This window comes from Kogia breviceps, chromosome 12 (genome assembly GCF_026419965.1).
Source record: "Kogia breviceps isolate mKogBre1 chromosome 12, mKogBre1 haplotype 1, whole genome shotgun sequence".
Classification (NCBI taxonomy): Eukaryota; Metazoa; Chordata; class Mammalia; order Artiodactyla; family Physeteridae; genus Kogia; species Kogia breviceps.
This window is the reverse complement of record NC_081321.1, coordinates 72,150,253-72,170,732: the sequence shown is the minus strand read 5'-3', so window position 1 is coordinate 72,170,732 and position 20,480 is coordinate 72,150,253. Positions and strand designations below refer to the sequence as shown.

The 20,480-nt window shown below is 35.2% G+C and overlaps 1 protein-coding gene across 1 annotated transcript in view; it reads left to right on the top strand.

The window, feature by feature from the left end:
- CEP290 (centrosomal protein 290) overlaps positions 1–20,480 on the top strand; it is a 98,970-nt gene that overhangs the window by 32,281 nt on the left and 46,209 nt on the right. Inside the window, exons 21-27 of the mRNA XM_067009839.1 lie at positions 8,559–8,723; positions 9,120–9,269; positions 10,853–10,968; positions 12,220–12,322; positions 12,413–12,643; positions 16,039–16,212; positions 20,281–20,392. Of these exons, the coding sequence (XP_066865940.1) occupies positions 8,559–8,723; positions 9,120–9,269; positions 10,853–10,968; positions 12,220–12,322; positions 12,413–12,643; positions 16,039–16,212; positions 20,281–20,392 (1,051 nt within the window). The remainder of the gene's footprint in view (positions 1–8,558; positions 8,724–9,119; positions 9,270–10,852; positions 10,969–12,219; positions 12,323–12,412; positions 12,644–16,038; positions 16,213–20,280; positions 20,393–20,480) is intronic.

The window sequence follows — 20,480 nt, the reverse complement described above, 5'->3', positions numbered from 1 at the left end:
GCAGGCTCAGCGGCCATGGCTCACAGGCCCAGCCACTCCGCGGCATGTGGGATCTTCTCGGACTGAGGCACGAACCCGTGTCTCCTGCATCAGCAGGCGGGCTCTCAACCACTGCGCCACCAGGGAAGCCCTATCAATTTTTTTTTATCTTCTCAAAGAACCAGCTTTTAGTTTTATTGCTCTTTGCTATTGTTTCCTTCATTTCTTTTTCATTTATTTCTGATCTGATCTTTATCATTTCTTTCCTCTGCAAACTTTGGGGATTTTTTGTTCTTCTTTCTCTAATTGCCTTAGGTGTATGGTTAGCTTGTTTATTTGAGATTTCTTGTTTCTTAAGGTAGGATTGTGGTGCTATAAACTTGCTCTTAAAACTGCTTTTGCTGCATCCCATAGGTTTTGGTCGTCGTGTTTGCATTGTCATTTGTTTCTAGGTATTTTTTGATTTCCTCTTTGATTTCTTCACTGATTTCTTGGTTATTAAGTAGTGTATTGTTTAGCCTCCATGTGTTTAAAGTTTTTACAGATTTTTTCCTGTAATTGATATCTAATCTCATAACATTGTGGTCAGTAATGATACCTGATATGATTTCAAGTTTCTTAAATTTACCAAGGCTTGATTTGTGACCTAAGATATGATCTCTTTTGGAGAATGTTCCATGAGCATTTGAGAAGAAAGTGTATTCTGTTGTTTTTAGATGGAAAGTCCTATAAATATCAATTAAGTCCATCCTGTTTAATGTATCATTTAAAGCTTGTGTTTCCTTATTTAGCTTCATTTTGGATGATCTGTCCATTGGTGAAAGTGGGGTGTTCGAGTCCCTTACTATGATTGTGTTACTGTCGATTTCCTTTTATATGGTTGTTAGTATTTGCCTTATGTATTGAGTTGCTCCTCTGTTGGGTGCATAAATATTTACAATTGTTATATCTACTTCTTGGATTGATCCCTTGATCATTATGTAGTGTCCTTCTTTGTCTCATGTAACAGTCTTTATTTTAAAGTCTATTTTGTCTGATATGAGAATTACTTCTCCAGCTTTCTTTTGATTTCCATTTACATGGAATACCTTTTTCCATCCCCTTGCTTTTGGTCTGTATGTGTCCCTAGGTCTGAAGTGGGTCTCTCGTAGACAGCATATAGATAGGTCTTATTTTTGTATCCATTCAGCCAGTCTGTGTCTTCTGGTTGGAGCGTTTAATCCATTTACATTTTAGGTAATTATCGATATATATGTCCCTATTACCATTTTCTTATTTGTTTTGGGTTTGTTATTTTAGGTCTTTTCCTTCTCTTGTGTTTCCTGCCTAGAGAAGTTCCTTTAGTATTTGTTGTAAAGCTCGTTTGGTGTTGCTGAATTCTCTTAGCTTTTACTTGTCTGTAAAGGTTTTAATTTCTCCATCAAATCTGAATGAGATCCTTGCTGGGTAGAGTAATCTTGGTTGTAGGTTTTTCCCTTTCATCACTTTAATTATGTCCCACCACTCCCTTCTGGCTTGCAGAGTTTCTGCTGAAAGATCAGCTGTTAACCCTCTGGGGATTCCCTTGTATGTTATTTGTTCTTTTTCCCTTGCTGCTTTTAATAATTTTTGTTTGTATTTAATTTTTCATAGCTCGAATAATATGTGTCTTGATGTTTTTCTCCTTCGATTTATCCTGTATGGGACTCTCTGTGCTTCCTGGACTTGATTAACTATTTCCTTTCCCATATTAGGGAAGTTTTCAACTATAATCTCTTCAAATATTTTCTCCGTCCCTTTCTTTTTCTCTTCTTCTGGGACCCCTGTAATTTGAATTTTGGTGCGTTTAATGTTGTTCCAGATGTCTCTGAGACTGTCCTCAATTCTTTTCATTCTTTTTTTATTCTGCTCTTCAATAATTATTTCCACTATTTAACCTTCCAGGTCACTTATCTGTTCTTCTGCCTCAGTTATTCTGCTATTGATCTGTTCTAGAGAATTTTTAATTTCATTTATCATGTTGTTCATTACTGTTTGTTTGCTCTTTAGTTCTTCTAGGTGCTTGTTAATTGTTTCTTGTATTTTCTCCATTCTATTTCCAAGATTTTGGATAATCTTTACTATCATTAGTCTGAATTCTTTTTCAGGTAGACTGCCTATTTCCTCTTCATTTTTTAGGTCTGGTGGGTTTTTGCCTTGCTCCTTCATCTGCTGTGTGTTTCTTTCTCTATCTTCTCATTTTGCTTAACTTGCTGTGTTTGGGGTCTCCTTTTTGCAGGCTGCAGGTTCTTAGTTCCTGTTGTTTTTGGTGTCTGCCCTCAGTGGTTAAGTTTGGTTCAGTGGGTTGTGTAGGCTTCCTGGTGGAGGGGACTAGTGCCTGTGTTCTTGTGGATGAGACTGGATCTTGTCTTTCTGGTGGGCAGGTCCACGTCTGGTGGTGTGTTTTGTGGTGTCTGTGACCTCATTATGATTTTAGGCAGCCTCTCTCCTAACGTGTGGGGTTGTGTTCTTGTCTTGCTAGTTGTTTGGCATAGGGTGTCCAGCACTGTAGCTTGCTGGTCATTGAGTGGAGCTGGGTCTTGGCTGAGATGGAGATCTCTGGGAGATTTTTGCCATTTGGTATTTTGTGGAGCTGAGAGGTCTCTGGTGGACCAACGTCCTGAACTTGGCTCTCTCACCTCAGAGGCACAGCCCTGACACCTGGGTGGAGCACCAAGACCCTGTCATCCACATGGCTCAGAATAAAAGGGAGAACAAATGAAAGAAAGAATTTAAAAGATGAAATAAAATGCGGTTATTAAATAAAAATAATTATTAAAAAATTTTAAAGTAATAAAAAAGAAGAGAGCAACCAAATCAAAAAATAAATCCACCAATGATAACAAGCGCTAAAAACCATACTAAGAGAAAAAGAAAGGAAACAAAAAAACAGTAGACAGAAGCCTAGGACAAATGGTAAAAACAAAGCTATACAGAGAAAATGACACACAGTAGCATACACATACATACTGATAAAAAGAGAAAAAGGGAAAAAAATATCTTTGTTCACCCAGCTCCTGGGGTTCAGGTTTGGATTTGACCTTGCCTCTGTGTGTAGCTCACCTGAGGGCATCTGCTGTTTGCTCAGACAGGACGGGGTTAAAGAAGCAGCTGATTCGGGTCTCTGGCTCACTCAGACCAGGGGGAGGAAGGGGTACAGAGTGCGGGGAGAGCCTGCGATGGCAGAGGATGGCTTGACGTTGCACCAGCCTGAGGAGCTGTGTTCTCCTGTGTTTTCCCAGGGAAGTGTCCCTGGATTATGGGTCTCTGCCTGGGCGGGCTGCACAGGCTCCTGGGAGAGGGGAGGTGTGGATAGTGACCTGTGCTTGCACACATGCTTCTTGGTGGCTGCAGCAGCAGACTTAGCATCTCATGCCCGTCTCTGGTATCTGCGCTGCTAACCACAGCTTGCACCCATCTCTGGAGCTCGTTTAAGCGGCTCTCTTAATCCCCTCTCCTCATGCACCAGGAAACAAAGAGGCAAGAAAAAGTCTTTTTCCTCTTCAGCCATTCCAGACCTTTTCCCAGGCTCCCGCCTGGACAGCTATGGCGCACTAGCCCACTTTAGGCTGTGTTCACGCAGCCAACCCCTGTCCTCTCCCTGGAATCCGACCGAAGCCCTAGCCTCAGCTCCCAGCCCCTGCCCACTCCGGGGGTGAGCATACAAGCCTCTTAGGCTGGTGAGTACAGGTTGGCACCGATCCTCTGTGCAGGAATCTCTCTGCTTTGCCGTCTGCACCCCTGTTGCTGTGCTCTCCTCCGCAGCTCCAAAGCTTCCCCCATCTGCTACCTGCAGTCTCCGTCCATGAAGGGGCTTCCTAGTGTGTGGAAACCTTTCCTCCTTCACAGCTCCCTCCAGCTGGTGCAGGTCCCACCCCTACTCTTTTGCCTCTGTTTTTTTCTTTTTTTCGTTTTCCCTACCCTGGTACATGGGGAGTTTCTTGCCTTTTGGGAGGTCTGAGGTCTTCTGCCAGCATTCAGTAGTTGTTCTGTAGGAGTTGTTCCACATGTAGATGTTTTTCTGATGTATTTGTGGGGAGGAAGGTGATCTCCATGTATTACTCTTCTGCCATCTTGAAGCTCCTCCTATCCATACACATTTTCAGATATTTTATTCTAGTTCTGTAAAACATGCCACTGGTAATTTGCTAGGGATTGCATTGAATCTGTAGATTGCTCTGGGTAGTATAGTCATTTTCACAATATTGATTTTTCCAATCCAAGAACATGGTATATCTCTCCATCTGTTTGTGTCATCTTTGATGTCTTTCACCAGTGTCTTAGAGTTTTCTGAATACAGGTCTTTTACCTCCTTAGGTAGATTTATTCCTAGGTATTTTATTCTTTTTGTTGCAATGGTGAATGGAATTGTTTGCTTAATTTCTCTTTCTTATCTTTCGTTGTTAGTGTATAGGAATGCAAGAGATTTCTGTGCATTAATTTTGTTTCCTGCAACTTTACCAACTTCATTGATTAGCTCTAGTAGTTTTCTGGTGGCATCTTTAGGGTTCTTTACGTATAGTATCATGTCATCTGCAAACAGTGACAGTTTTTCTTCTTTTCCAATTTGTATTCCTTTTATTACTTTTCCTTCTCTGATTGCCGTTGCTAGGACTTCCAAAGTATGTTGAATAATAGTGGCAAGAGTGGAAATCCTTGTCTTTTTCCTGATCTTTGGGGAAAGGCTTTCAGTTTTTCACCATTGAGAATGATGTTTGCTGTGGGTTTGTCATATATGGCCTTTATGATGTTGAGGTAGGTTCCCTCTATGCCCACTTTCTGGAGAGTTTTTATCATAAATGGGGTGTTGAATTTTGTCAAAAGCTTTTTCTGCATCTATTGAGATGATCATATGGTTTTTCTTCTTCAGTTTTTTACTATGGTGTATCACATTGATTGATTTGCATATATTGAAGAATCCTTGCATCCCTTGGATAAATCCCACTTGATCATGGTGTATGATCCTTTTAATGTGTTGTTGGATTCTGTTTGCTAGTGTTTTGTTGAGGATTTTTGCATCTATATTCATCAGTGATATTGGTCTGTAATTTTCTTTTTTTGTAGTATCTTTGTCTGGTTTTGGTATCAGGGTGATGATAGCCTCATAGAATGAGTTTGGGGGTGTTCTTCTTCTGCAGTTTTTTGGAAGAGTTTTAGAAAATTGGTGTTACCTCTTCTCTAAATGTTTGATAGAATTCACCTGTGAAGCCATCTGGTCCTGGAACGTTTGTTTGTTGGAAGATTTTTTTTTTTTTTTTTTGGTAAGCGGGCTTCTCACTGTTGTGGCCTCTCCCATTGCGGAGCACAAGCTCGGGACGCACAGGCTCAGTGGCTATGGCTCACGGGCCCAGCCACTCTGCGGCATGTGGGATCTTCCTGGACCAGGGCACGAACCTGTGTCCCCTGCATCGGCAGGCAGATTCTCAATCACTGCACCAGCAGGGAAGCCCTGTTGGAAGATTTTTAATCACAGTTTCAATTTCAGTGCTTGTGTTTGGTCTGTTCATATTTTCTATTTCTTCCTGGTTCAGTCTTGGAAGGTTATACCTTTCTAAGAACTTGTCCATTTCTTCCAGGTTGTCCATTTTATTGGCATAGAGTTGCTTGTAGTAGTCTCTTAGGATGCTTTGTATTTGTGCGGTGTCAATTGTAACTTCTCCATTTTCATTTTTAATTTTATTGATTTGAGTCCTCTCCCTCTTTTTCTTGATGAGTCTGGCTAAAGGTTTATCAATTTTGTTTATCTTCTCAAAGAACCAGCTTTAAGTTTTATTGATCTTTGCTATTGTTTTCTGTTTCTGTTTCATTGATTTCTGCTCTAATCTTTATGATTTCTTTCCTTCTACTAACTTTGGGTTTTGTTTATTCTTCTTTCTCTAGTTCCTTTAGGTGTAAGGTTAGATTGTTTATTTGAGATTTTTCTTGTTTCTTGAGGTAGGATTGTATTGCTCTAAACTTCCCTCTTAGAACTGTTTTTGCTGCATCCCTTAGGTTTTGGATCATCATGTTTGCATTGTCATTTGTCTCTAGGTATTTTTTTTATTTTGTCTTTGATTTCTTCAGTGATCTCTTGGTTATTTAGTAACGTATTGTTTAGCCTCCATGTGTTTGTGTTTTTAATGTTTTTTTCCTTGTAATTGACTTCTAATCTCATAGTATTGTGGTCGGAAAAGATGCTTCATATGATTTCAGTTTTCTTAAATTAACTGAGGCTTGATTTGTGACCCAAGATGTGATCCATCCTGGAGAATGTTCCGTGTGCAGTTGAGAAGAAAGTGTAATCTGCTGTTTTTGGATGGAATGTCCTACAAATATCAATTAAATCTAACTGGTCTCTTGTGTCATTTAAAGCTTGTCTTTCCTTATTAATTTTCTTTCTGGATGATCTGTCCATTGGTGAAGTGAGGTGTTTAACTCCCCCACTATTATTGTGTTACTCTCGATTTCCTCTTTTATAGCTGTTAGGTGTTGCCTTATGTATTGAGGTGCTCCTATGTTGGGTGCATATATATTTCTAATTGTTATATCTACTTCTTGGATTGATCCCTTGATCATTATGTGGTGTCCTTCCTTGTCTCTTGTGACATTCTTTATTTTAAAGTCTCTTTTATGTGATATGAGTATTGCTACTCCAGCTTTCTTTTGATTCCCATTTGCATGGAACTTTTTTTTTTTAATAATAATACCACTTTATTAGCAGAGAGTGATACTAGTATGTTAAAACTTTCTGAGGCAAAAAATCATTTAACAAAATTTATGAAACCCTTTTGATTCCCTTTATTCCCTATATATCCCTTTAAAATTCTGACTTTTCTTCTCTGGTTGGTGACTTTGTTTTTTCTCCACTATTTTAAGTATCTAAAATGATTCTTCATACTTTCTTATGTGAACATCTTTTGTCTGTAATGCTACCCACTACTAATACTCAGATTAAACTCTGTTCTACAAGAGAAACTATTTAATGACCAAATAGAAACAGAATGAATAGACGAGAAAGATTCTAAGTTTTTTTATTTTAATTGGCCACAGGCTTGTGGCCTTCCTAGGATTCTTGTTTCCATCGATTTTGTCTGCTTCTCTTCTGGGTTATCATTTTTTTTTCTGATTGATATGCCTCATCTGAATGACCTAACAATACGTCCTCTAAGAAATCATCAGAATCAATGACACTTTAGATCAGATAATTCTGGCTTCTGCACTTACGTTCACTTTCTATTGCTATAGGGTGTTTTTCAGGGCCCCTAATCACCATCTAATTCAATCTCATTTTCCCACAAGGACTTAGAGATAATATGGTGCTATTTTTCAGCAAGACAGCTAACTAGACTACTTTGTCATCTGTCAGAATACCTCCTTCTGCCTACATCTTTCTGCTATCCCCTTTGAATTAGTATAAATTATTACTCCACATGGCCTGCTGTGATCTCCTTAGGGTAAAGGCTTACTCTTACAGATCTACTGCCTTGAGTTAAATCCCAGATCACCCTCCTGAAAAGGAGATTACATATGATTTTACTCATCTTACTTTCTTTGTCTTCTGCCTTCATTTCTGAAGCTTTACTTTGCATTTAACAGTTTTGCTCCCTAAAGTCCAGATCTCTTGGTACGTATGTACTGTGTATATGTGTACATGGGGGTAGGTATATTTATATATGCTGTTATTGAGGAATTAGGAGCAGTGAAGCCTCTTGGATAGTATTTTAATATTTGATAGATTATTTTTGCTTATCCAGCACTCTTGGATAACACTATTTTATCATACTTTGCCTTTGTTATTATGTATGCTTCAACTGTATGGAGAAGACACAATGAAAAATTTAATTAATTAAATGTAGTACCTATTTCATTCCTTTGCTCATGCTTTAAATTCAGATGCTTCATGGTTTCAAAGCATTTACATATAAATTATCTCATTTTGACTGTATAAAAACCTTGTGAAGTAGACAGAGCTAACATTATTTCTTCTTCTTTAGAGTTAAGGAAGCTAAGATATAAGGAATTTTTTTTTTTTTTTTTTTTTTTGTGGTACGCTGGCCTCTCACTGTTGTGGCCTCTCCCGTTGCGGAGCACAGGCTCCGGACACGCAGGCTCAGCGGCCATGGCTCACGGGCCCAGCCGCTCCGCGGCACGTGGGATCTTCCCAGACCGGGGCGCAAACCCGTGTCCCCTGAATCGGCAGGCGGACTCTCAACCACTGCGCCACCAGGGAAGGCCTATAAGGAATTTTAAGTCACTTGCCCAGCAAATAAGAGATTGGTTAATATTTGAACCCTAGTCATGTTGTTCCTGTCTAGTTGTTTTTCTGGTCTACCAGTCTACTTGGATTAGCTAGATATTGTTAATTGTTAGAATGAAGTGATTAGTATGCTTGGGAATACTGTTGTAGGTTAAACTGGTATTTTATAAATTTAAATTTATAAATAAGAGATAGATTTGGTATATTTTATTACACATGGGAATAGTAAAATGCTTAAATGTGAATTTTATTTAAACATAGATTTTTTTTGCTATGACTTTAGTGTTTTTCTTCACATTTCTTCTATATAATTTAAATATATTAGGCTATAGAATCAAAGAATGCAGAAGGGATATTTGATGCCAATCTGCATTTAAAAGCCCAAGTTGATCAACTTACTGGAAGGAATGAAGAATTAAGACAGGAGCTCAGGGAATCTCGGAAGGAGGCTATAAATTATTCTCAGCAGTTGACAAAAGCAAATTTAAAGGTGAGAATTTTATTATATAAAAGAAAGTGCTAAGCATATGAATAAAGATTTAATGTGAAACATTAAATTTTTTTTAAATGACTATTTTATGAGAAAATGTCCCTTGAATTAATTCTTTCAACATTCGGAAAGCTTCTGTTTGAATTTTTTAAATTAAATTAGTGGAAAAATAAGTACTGTATAACATAAAAGGATACAAAAATTCTAAATATATTCCTAGACATTTCTAAGTAGTAGTAATTATAAATCAAATTATAATTTAATTAATACTTGGCAGAGCATTCATATATCTACTTGTTCAAGATATTCAGTAGGAAGTGTTAGTTGCTGCTTTTAAATTTGTCTTTCTTTGGGTGTAAGAGATGAGATTCTCATTTCTGAACTGTTCATTTGCAGATAGATCATCTTGAAAAAGAGACCAGTCTTTTACGACAGTCAGAAGGATCCAATGTTGTGTTTAAAGGAGTAGACTTACCTGATGGGATAGCGCCATCTAGTGCCAATATCATTAATTCTCAGAATGAATATTTAATACATATCTTACAGGTACTGAAAATTTTATATATGAGTAACAAAAATAGTTGATAGTATGTTTTATAATTTAATCATCATATATTCCTTTGCATTCTTAGAATATTAACAGTGAAGTGTTTTTTTAATGATTTTTATATTAGATGGAATGTTATAAATAAAAGCAGTTTATTCCATTCATCTGAATGAGAAGCATGCGTGCCATTCATATGAAATATATGATTGACAGATAGAATAACATGCAGCTACTATGAGATAGTAATGTATAAATAAGGTGAGATCTTTTATTTATTGCTGGTTGGAAAAGCAATTCACATGAATAAAGTCTGACACAGCTTTTTGTGTAATGATTAGAATCGTTCCTTCTTTTGTGTGTTAATTACAAGAAGAAACTTTTAAAGAAAATTGACTTTTATCTCTTTCTTCCCTTTATCCTGTAAGGTATTAGTTAATCTGTTAGCAAATTAGAAAGGATACTGCTTGCCCTGTGTTTGTTTCTCAGTTTTGCTGTCTATATTATAGTCATTATGAATGGCGTAATGAGGGATGCTTTTCATTATTTCATTTGAGTGTGAATACCTGTAATATCACATACATTGCAAATACAATCACAAAACTGTGTTCAGAATCAATGAAAGTAAGTTTTTGATTATAAGCACTGCTGTTTCCCTTTCCTAAATAATCCATTTGTGAATATACTTGAGTTATGATTATCAAATGCTTGTATTTGTAAATTATATTAATTTTTTTGAGTATTAGAATTTACTTATTAGAACATTATAATTCATGTTATATCATTACTTTTAAATTTATAATTTTAGCACTCTTCATGAATCTATTCTTCTGCAATACGGGAACACTGTCAATAAGTGATAGAAGTATTGCATTGTCACGTTACTTGTGATAAGATTCTTTTTTTCTCATCTTTATATAAAAAAATACATGAGAAGCATCGTGGTAGATTAGAGAACCAATTTGGAATCTGAAAACCTGTTCAAAGTGGCAAAACAAGTGCTTGGACTCCCAATCCCAAGGCAACATAGAGTGATAGAAGTAGCAAGGTCTTTGGAGTCAGCCAGACCTGACTGCAAGTGTTAGATCTGCAATTTGTAAAACACCTGGCACTGAGCTTGGCACGTGTGCTTAGAAAATGGTTACCAAGGGTAGTATTAATGAGTTTTTTAATGTTGAGTAAGTTACTTGATCTTTCTAAGTCTCAAGTTTCTTCATCTTCAAAATGAAATAATTGGAAAGGACAATTTGACTGGAGCTATGAATGCATATGTGCACTAAAGGGTATGTGGGACTGAGTGGCTAAAGGTAAGTTTGTAACTACTGTATCTGATCATTTGTATGGTTACTGTAACTATTCTGTATGATGAAAATAATTTTACCTGTTTCATAGCACTTCTCATTTACACATATTACCTCATTCTGTATGCCATAAGGTGTTCAGAATAATCTTGTGCTGCTTATGGATTTGCTGACTATTATCTTTCGTATATTTTTCTATAATCTTGTCAGAATATGAATTTATCCGTTCAAATTTAAAATATATCCTGATACTTTTTTCATTCTCATTTTAAACCAATTTTTAGGAACTAGAATATAAAGAAAATAAGTTAAAGAATTTAGAAGATTCTCTTGAAGACTATAACAGAAAATTCGCAGTAATTCGTCATCAACAAAGCTTATTATATAAAGAATACCTAAGGTATAGGTATTAGCAAAACTTTATAAATATAATAGAAGAATATTCGTGTTAAAGCTAAGTAACAAAAAATATTTAGATATTTTCTTTTACTTTTTCTTCCTGCCTCTTCACCTCCACTTTGTGTCTTAGTTCCTTATCTATAAAATTCTGTGATAGTAATACTTTTTCATAGGGTTATTATGAAACTTAAGTGAATTATGTGAAAATACCCAGATATGAGCATTTTGTGAATATTATAGCACGTATGATCTGTTTATAAATGTCAGCTGTTAGCATCGTTCTTCATCATCACCGTCATCATTATTCATATATTTTCATGGGGAACTAACCTGTTTGTGCTTATCTCTGCCATCTCATCTGTACCGATGGACTAATATCCTTGGTAATAGTTAGAATACCTGATCAAAGGTGATTTAAATACTAATAGTGACTACGATTTGATCTAACAAGAAAACCAAAGCTAATTATAGGGTAGGTCATATTTGGGAGTCTTATAGTATAGGTCATATTATCTCCTATGTTGGTTATAAAATAGATGCAGGAAGGAGTTCAAGGAAGATGGAACCATGACCATTGAAGAAGAGGGGCATTTTTTTTTCACATAACTTTTTATTTTTACATGAAATTTTTTCCAGAGGCTGCTGGCAGACTTAGATCTCATTAGTCAGAATTGGGTTAATGAGCTGTCCAAGTCATATGTCCAGGTTTGAATCATTCAGTTCAAAGAGAATGCTGACACCATAATTGGTTTATGCCAAGCAGATTGCAGGTCTGGGTAGGCAACAATGTCTTATACACTTTCTTTTAAGTCTAATGATTTCTCATTTTGTTTGTATTCTAGATATTTTATAAGTATTTAACACTCAAATTTAAGAATAGGGTCAGAATACTGAGACTTGATTTCCAGAATTAGTTTGGGGTATTGATTATTTTCTTAATTGTTTTCTGTTTTTAATAAAATGTTTATAAGATTCAGCTGCAATTGTTATATTGTAACAATTGTAGAGTAATAATTTGTAGATTAATGAAAATAATTTGATAAAATAATTTATTTACCTTTCATTTATTAAATAAAAATATAACTTTCAGGATAAATCCTTTCAAGTGGAATTTCTACTTATGTTATCAGATATTGACTAGTTCTGATTTCTCTTATTTTATGGAAACTAAATTTCCATAATCTATAGCTGTCTCTTCCTATTGTTAAATATTTTATTGGGGTTACTGTATTGTCATTTATTTTTTTTTAAGTGAAAAGGAGACCTGGAAAACAGAATCTGAAACAATGAAGGAGGAAAAGAGAAAACTTGAGGATCAAATCCAACAAGATGCTATAAAAATAAAAGAATATAATGTAAGTAAAACACTTTTAAAATCAATATATAATACTGTACAAACTAAGATAGCTAGATTTAACAAGTAATGTAAATGTGACTTTGTGCAGAATTTGCTCAGTGCTCTTCAGATGGATTCAGATGAAATGAAGAAAACACTTTCAGAAAATAGCAGAAAGATCACAGTCTTACAAGTGAATGAAAAGTCACTCATAAGGCAGTATACTACTTTAGTAGAAATGGAGAGACAACTTAGAAAAGAAAATTGGAAACAGAAGAATGAATTGATATCAATGGAGGCTGAAGTTGGTGAAAAAATTGGACGTTTGCAACGTTTTAAGGTACGTCTGATTTTTTTCAACTCTGAAAATTTTCAAACGTGAAGAAGAAAGGATAGTATGATGAATACCCATCACCTGGATTAATAGTTAACATTTATTAACATTCTACTCTAATTGCTTCATCTGTTTTTTTGTAAGAATATTTTAATTGCAGACATTTCTCCCCTAAATATTTTAGTGTGCATCTCTAAAAAAGTCTTTCTGTTTACATAACCACAGTAACTTTATCACACTTAACAAAGTTGACAACAATACCTTATATTATCTAACGTCCAGATCATATTCACATTTCCTCAGTTGTCCCAGGATCCAGTCAAGAACCCTGCATTGTATTTGGATGTTACATGTCCTAAGTCTTCTTAACATAGAATCTCCCCCTTTTTTTCCTCCTCTTTCTGAAAAATGATGAATATTTATCTGATTATTTTCTTTCATAATTTTACTTGTTCCTGTATCCATTGTATTTACTAAAAGTTAGCTTTGAAGCCTTGGTTATATTAAGGTTAAACATTTTTGGCAAGAACACTTCATAAGTAATGTTTTATACTTTATAAGTAATACTTTATAGTGTATCACTTCAAGAGATGGAATGTCTGGTATTCCCATGTTTCATGATTGATTACTTTGTTAAGGGGGAGACAGCCATATATCTCTATTATTAAGTGATTTAGTTAATTCTTTGGTGATATTTTGATACCATGCAAATAACCAGTTCTTCATCAGTTCTCCTAATGGTTTTAGTGTCCACTGGTGATTGTTGTTGCCTGACCCAATTATTTCATTAAGAGTTGCAAAAATCATGATTTTCTAATTATATAATGTTCTCTTCATTTACTAGCAGGTACTCTTTATAAAATAAAGAGCTTCTCCTCATTAGCCCAAGCTCTTTGGCTATCTTGAAGTATGGTTCCTAACTAGAAAGGCAACTGGTCATTCTTTCCTTTTAATGACCAGTTTTCAGAATACAGAGTTTGTGTAGTCTGCTTCGGCCTATCCCCTCCCACCCACTGCACCCTCCAGCTTTCTCTTCCGTAAGTATCATAACAGACTCACACACTTTTAAATATTCAGTGTGTTTTACTCAGGTGCAGTCATTATTATTCTGTCTCAACTTTGGCCAGTGATAGCCCTTTAAAGAGGTTCTTGTATCCTTTCTGACAGAAATACATTAGTCTTTGAACCAAGCTGCAAAGCTTAGTCTGTTTTCTGGAACAACATATGTCCAAGATGTACCTTGTATACTTCTTACGCAGGCTGGAATAAGCCATTTCTCTAAAGAGCCCTGGTTCGTTTTAGTGGGGACAGCATTTAGATACCAAAAACCGGTCCTAGGTGTCATTGTCTTGGAGTGTCATTGCTACTAGTACAGTTAGGAAAATATGTATAGATTTAAATCATGAGTTCATATTGTTATTTTTAGTTCAAATTTAACATTTTAGGATAAGTAAGAGTATGGAGTTTTTACTAACCTTCGATTTTGTACTTTATTTTTTTAACACGGAAATCTCTATTAAAATAACATTAAAATAATTATTTGTTTTATACTACAATATTCATACATTAATTTGAAAACAATAATCTTGTATTGGTATTAACAATAACAATACCAGTGCTACTAGATATAAAGTTTCTTCACAGTTTTTATTTTCTTTAGAATATCTCTCACTAAGGATGTATCGTCATGGTAACATATTCTATAGTGACTTGAAGTAATTCTCTTTGTGTGGTTATGCTATATATCTGCTATATAGTTAGGTTCATTTATTTTACATTTGTTTTCAGTTTTAGGGTAACTTTTTAAAAAATTAAATTTGAATATATAAAACATTTATATGTACAAAAGATGTCAACAGAGAAATCTTACGTATGTCCTTGTACCTTTCACTTCATTCTACTTCATCCTTACACCCCCTTTAGGTAACTGATAATCCTTCTAATGTTTCCTTTTGCAAGGTATTAACAAAGACAGAAAAAGTTGCATGCCCTGCGACTCTTCTGCACCTTGCTTTACATCTGATCATACCTTATTTAAGCATGTATATATTCATTTGACATGTCTAAATTTACACAGGAGCATGTAAATAGAAGAATTCAAAGTAAAATTAAAATGAACTTGAGTTCCTTGCCACCCCCTTTTAAATATAGTAATGGGTGAAATTGTCATGCTAATAAACCTATTTTCAATATGAAATGTTTTTATTTTGTGTTAGATTTTGTAGAATGTACTTTTCTTAGAGTATTACAAATATAGCTAGTGTTTGAGATAGAAGGGAAGAAAGAACTAGAAGCTTCTTCCTCTTCAACCTGATTGTTCAACCTGGATTTTTTGTTTGTTTTTGCAACAATTGGAAAGCCAAAAAGGGGATATTTTTAAGGATGGGAAACATGATCTCGCTCACCACAAGCAAAAGTGAAACTGAATCCCAGGGGTAAGGTAGACTAGGGTGTATTTATTTATATAGAGAAGTTTTCAAATTGAGATCTGAAGCACTATTACAAATATTTTCCCCTCATTACTCTACTTCAGAATGAATTATAACCATACATTCTTTTTATTTTATTTTTATTTTTTTAAATTTTTTGGCCAAGCCGCACAGCTTGCAGGATCATAGTTCCCCGACCGGGGATTGAACCCAGGCCACCATAGTGAAAGCACTGAGTCCTAACCAATTTATGAGTCCTCCAGGGAACTCATAAATTCTTTATCTTCCTCACTTCATAAATTTAGTTTTATGTTCAGTCATTTCTTTTTGGTGTTAATACAGTGTCTTTGAGTAGTGACTCTTATAGCTCTGTATCTAAAGAGTTGAAGATGAACCAAGTAATTTAAAGCCTTTGATATTATTTGATAGCTATGATGCAGAGAAGGTTTTTTTTCCCTAAATAATGTTTCTTTCCTGTGAACAAAAATTTTTCTTTTATTATAAAGCGAGTTTGTTACTAATTATAAAGAAGCAGAAATAGCAAAGTTGTAAATGTTACCTGTGATGATGCAAATTTTGCCATTCAAAAGACAAGTATTTTTTTTAATCTTATGAAATTTAGAAAAACCATCCAAAGATATATTCTAAGTGATATGTTGTCTTGCTGCTGTATATTATGCTTTTCTCAAATTAACTGAATTTCATTTAACTATGACAGGAGTTATAAAAGGATTCACTTTATTTTTATTATGATTTAAAATTTCCAAATATGATTTCTTGTATGAAAGTAATTAATAATTATTGTAATATATTAAAATATATGCAATACATGCAATTCTTGAGAAATCTAATTTTTAAAATTATTCTAAAATTTGTTTTGCTTTCAGCTATATTATCTTATCCTCAAAAGTGGCTAGTGCTTTACCAGAAAAAAATACATCACCTTAATTCAGTGTATCTTTATTTACATAGGAAATGGCTGTTTTCAAGATTGCAGCACTCCAAAAAGTTATAGATAATAGTGTCTCTCTGTCTGAACTAGCATTGGCCAATAAACAATACAATGCACTCACAGCTAAGTACAGAGACATCTTGCAAAAAGATAATATGCTTGTTCAAAGAACAAATAACTTGGAACACCTAGAGGTAAGTAGATGTGATCCTTAAACCTTGTGATTTTAGCCATTCTTATCAATAGGTGCAAAATGACTTCTGGATGACTTCTTCCAGGTTATCTTCCTTACCCCACTTGTGTGATTTAGCTAAATGAAATCTCTTTCCATCAGGTACTTAAAAAAGAAAAAAGAACATGGAACAGATAGGATAATGTAGTTAGAAGAGGAAGCATTATTAAGTACCTATTCCTTTCTCTTGCCCTGATCCCAGTGTAAATTATTCCCTCATGGTCCATGGCTCTTTGGGGTGGATGTAGCAGAGAGTAGATGAGATATCCATGGTTCTTCCTGGACCTTGGATGAGTTCTGCAAATCCCTATCCTTTCTTACTGTAGAGAGAGAGAAGAATAGGATGGAGTATCATTAGTTTAATTCAAGGAGTCTATGAATATGGCCCAGACCCTTTGTAATTGTCTTCTAGCCACTCGACCTTCATACCTTTTACAGCAGGCAAAACAAGCTCCTGATTTTGTTTATCTTTATGAAAAATAAAGGTTTATGTCTTTTGGTTCATTCTCTTTTATGATCCTCTCATTGGAATGGAAGGAGATATAATTCTTTTGGCTCAAAAGCTCTCACTTGCTTAGGGGGACACATTCAAGAAAACATTCTGAATAGCTTTCAATGACTCCTACAAAATTATCTGAGTCATTGTTTATTAATATTAACTAGAAATAATCATGATCAGTTTACTTTTTATTATTTTTGAAGAGAGATGATTATGTTAATTTTTAAGGAAAATTCTAAATATTTAAGTGTGATAAAAATTTATTTTTTCCCATCTTTCATGTCTGTTGTCCTCTCTTCTCTAGCATTAGACAATCATAGATAAGAAATCTGCAGATAGCATATCAATGAGTAATTTTTAACCTTTAAAATTTATTTTCCCAGATAATATTTTTCATCTCTATTCAAACCTTAAAAATTTTTGTCTCTGTATTATATCCCTTTCTCTCCTTTACTTCCTGTATCTCAGCTATAATTCTGAACATGTCCTTCTCTATTGGCAATGTCTTAGTTTTATTCTTTGTTATCTTTACTGTGGTAACCATTACCCATACCGTTACCTCCAGTGTTGTATCCTCCTTGCTGCCACCAAAATGATCATTCTAAACCTGAATCTGACCATGTCCTTCCCTTGCTTAAAACCTCTCAAAAGCTGTCAGTCACTTAAAGAATAAGTGACTTTTGTGATTAGCCCGCACATAACTCATGTCATCTACGGTGACATTCTAAGGAGTTTCACAGTTAATGTTTTAGAAAGTGAACTACTAGTTTTCTCCACCACAGTGTTTCGTATGTTCTTCTGTACATGCAGTTTTCTTTGTTTAGAGAGCCCTTCCTCCTCTCCCAGTTTTTCTGCTCAGTGAATTTCTATTCATGTTTCAAAACTTTTTTCAGACACTACCTTTTTTTCTGTAGCATCCTTCTTTATAGAAAAAACTCACCCTCTCTGTTATTTCTATATTTTGTACCTAGTTCTGTTATTTATATCACATCATATTATATGTGTTTATATGTGTGCCTCTCCTACAGGAATATAAGCCTCTTGATATCAGAAACTCTACTTAGTTCATTTTTGTGGGTTTGGTACCTGCTGTTTGGCACAGAGTTAGAGCTAATAGATGTTAACTTCAGGGATTGAATAAAGGTGATGAAAATCAAATTTTAGAATATGAAAAACAGAGTGGGTGGTAAAGAAATACAAAAACCGAATGGGTGATAAGGCAATTAAAAAATGGAAATTTGATAATAGCAGAGAAGAGAAATAGATACAGACTAAGGTAAAATTAAGAGGATTTGCTCTGTTTTTTCAAAAAAATTTTTTTAAAAAGGAGACCAATGAAGTTTGAGAGGAGAGGAAAAGAAAATTTAGAGCTAAAAGGGAGAGAATGATTGAATATTAGAGGTAAGAGTGGTAATAAATGAGGGTGCAGTACCAGGGCAGGGGTATGAAAATGGGATGTGGAGCAAGGCCACAGTTATCCTTTGAAAGAGTCTGGAAGTAAGAGAAGCAAAAAGGGTAGCAAGATATTTAAAACACCTTAAGCCCTTTTTTGTTTTTCTCCTACGAATTTACAGTATCTAGGAACTGGGCTGTAATTGTGCATATTACCAGAAAGTCATGTTTTATTCCCTTATCTTCCTTTTCATTATAACATCGCCCTTTAAAAAAAAAATCTCGGGACTTCCCTGGTGGCACAGTGGTTAAGAATCCGCCTGCCAATGCAGGGGACACGGTTTCGAGCCCTGGTCCTGGAAGATCCCACGTGCTGTGGAGCAACTAAGCACGTGCGCCACAACTATTGAAGCCCGCGTGCCTAGAGCCAGTGCTCTGCAACAAGAGAAGTCACCACAATGAGTAAGCCTGTGGACCGCAATGAAGAATTGCCTCTGCTCTCCGCAACTAGAGAAAGCCCGCACATAGCGACGAGGATCCAGCCCAGCCAAAGATAAATAAATAAATTTATTTAAAAAAAGATTTCATTACCCTGTTCTTCATAATGCTTATTACCTGACAGTATGTTATATATTGGCTTATTTTCCAATTTCTCCATTAAAATACAAGTTTTAGGATGGAATTTGTTTACCATTATATTCCAGTGCTTAGAATACCTGGCACATAGTAGACATTCTGTTTATTAAAATGAAGAATAAATGAGCTTAAAATATTATACTTATGTGCCAACTCCTACATTTTATGTTTCTAGCCTGACTTCTCAGAACTCTGTTCTTCTGTATGGAATTCCCTACTTAACAACTCATGTTTCAAGGGAATCTCTAATTTAATGTGTCCAAATTTAATTCCTGGGGTCTGTTTCTCTCATAGTTGTTCCTGTTTCAGTGTATGTCACTATTATCTACTCATTTAGTTAAGGCAGATATCTTAGAATTATTCTCTAGTGATTCCTTTCCTTTATCGTTTTCCCCCCAAATGTAATTAATTCTTATGTGTCCTCTTTTCTCCATCTTCCCTGCTATAACTGTAATCTAAACCAGTGTCACCTCTCATCTGGACTTTACAGTATCTTCCTGACTAATTTCTCATTTCTCTATTTACCTCTTTATTTATTCTCCACATTTTATTCAGAATGATTGGTTAAAACTTCTTCCTTTAAATCTTTAAATGATTTTCTATTATATATTAAGTTAAATTCCAGTTACTTGTCTTGACATACCATGCCTTGCCTGGTATGGCCCCCTGTTATCTCTCCACCTTTTTTTTTATTCCTCTTTACCCTGATTTTTGCTCACTGTGCTCAAGTCCTTTAATACTCCAGACTCTTTCCTGCTTTGGAGCATCTGGGTTTACCAGTAGTATATCAGTTCTTTCCATGGCTGGTTTCTTGTCAAGATTGGCTCCTTCTCTTACCATCAGTTTCAGCTTAAATACCACCTCTTCAGTGGTTAATACTTTCTTTAAGCACTCTATCTGGATATGTTACTTTTTATTATTCTTTAGTTTTGTACTCTGTTTCTTTCTAGATCTTGACCTGTTTAGTGAATTTTTTTCTTTGCTTATCTGTTTACACTCTGCTGCATTCCACACTCTCCCCAACTCCTACCACACATATACGCACAGACACCAAATGGTGAGGCCTATGAAGGCCAGAAGTTTGTCTGTTTCTTTTCATCATGAACGTACGGTACCTGTCACCGATGGCATGCTACGGATGCTCAGTAAACCTTGGTATGAATGAGGGAAGTAAACACCGGTTTATGAAGATTGTGAGACTCTTGAGTGTTCCACGTTGGCCAAAGTGAACATGGCAGAAGCTAATACTCAGGAGTTTAGGGCCACATATCGGATATACAAAATTTTGATGATGATTTTAAAATAATATATGTGTGTGTGTATACAACATATACGTTATGTGTATGTCTATCTGTATGACATGCAGAGGAAGTTCTACATTCGTTAAAAAAAACTAGATTGTGAGCTTTAGGAGGTTATTATATAAAGTTCAGACAGTGTCACATCTGTGGTATTAATCTGAATTACAATGTAGTTGCTCAGTGATGTTTCTGTTTTATTCAGTGTGAAAATGCATCCCTAAAAGAACAAATGGAGTCTGTAAGTAAAGAACTGGAGATTACCAAGGAAAAACTTCACACTATTGAACAAGCCTGGGAACAAGAAACTAAATTAGGTAAGTATTATAACTGATAATATAACATGATTAAGATCTAATAGTGAATATTTTTCATTTAAAATGCCTTTCTATACCAGATAAAAAG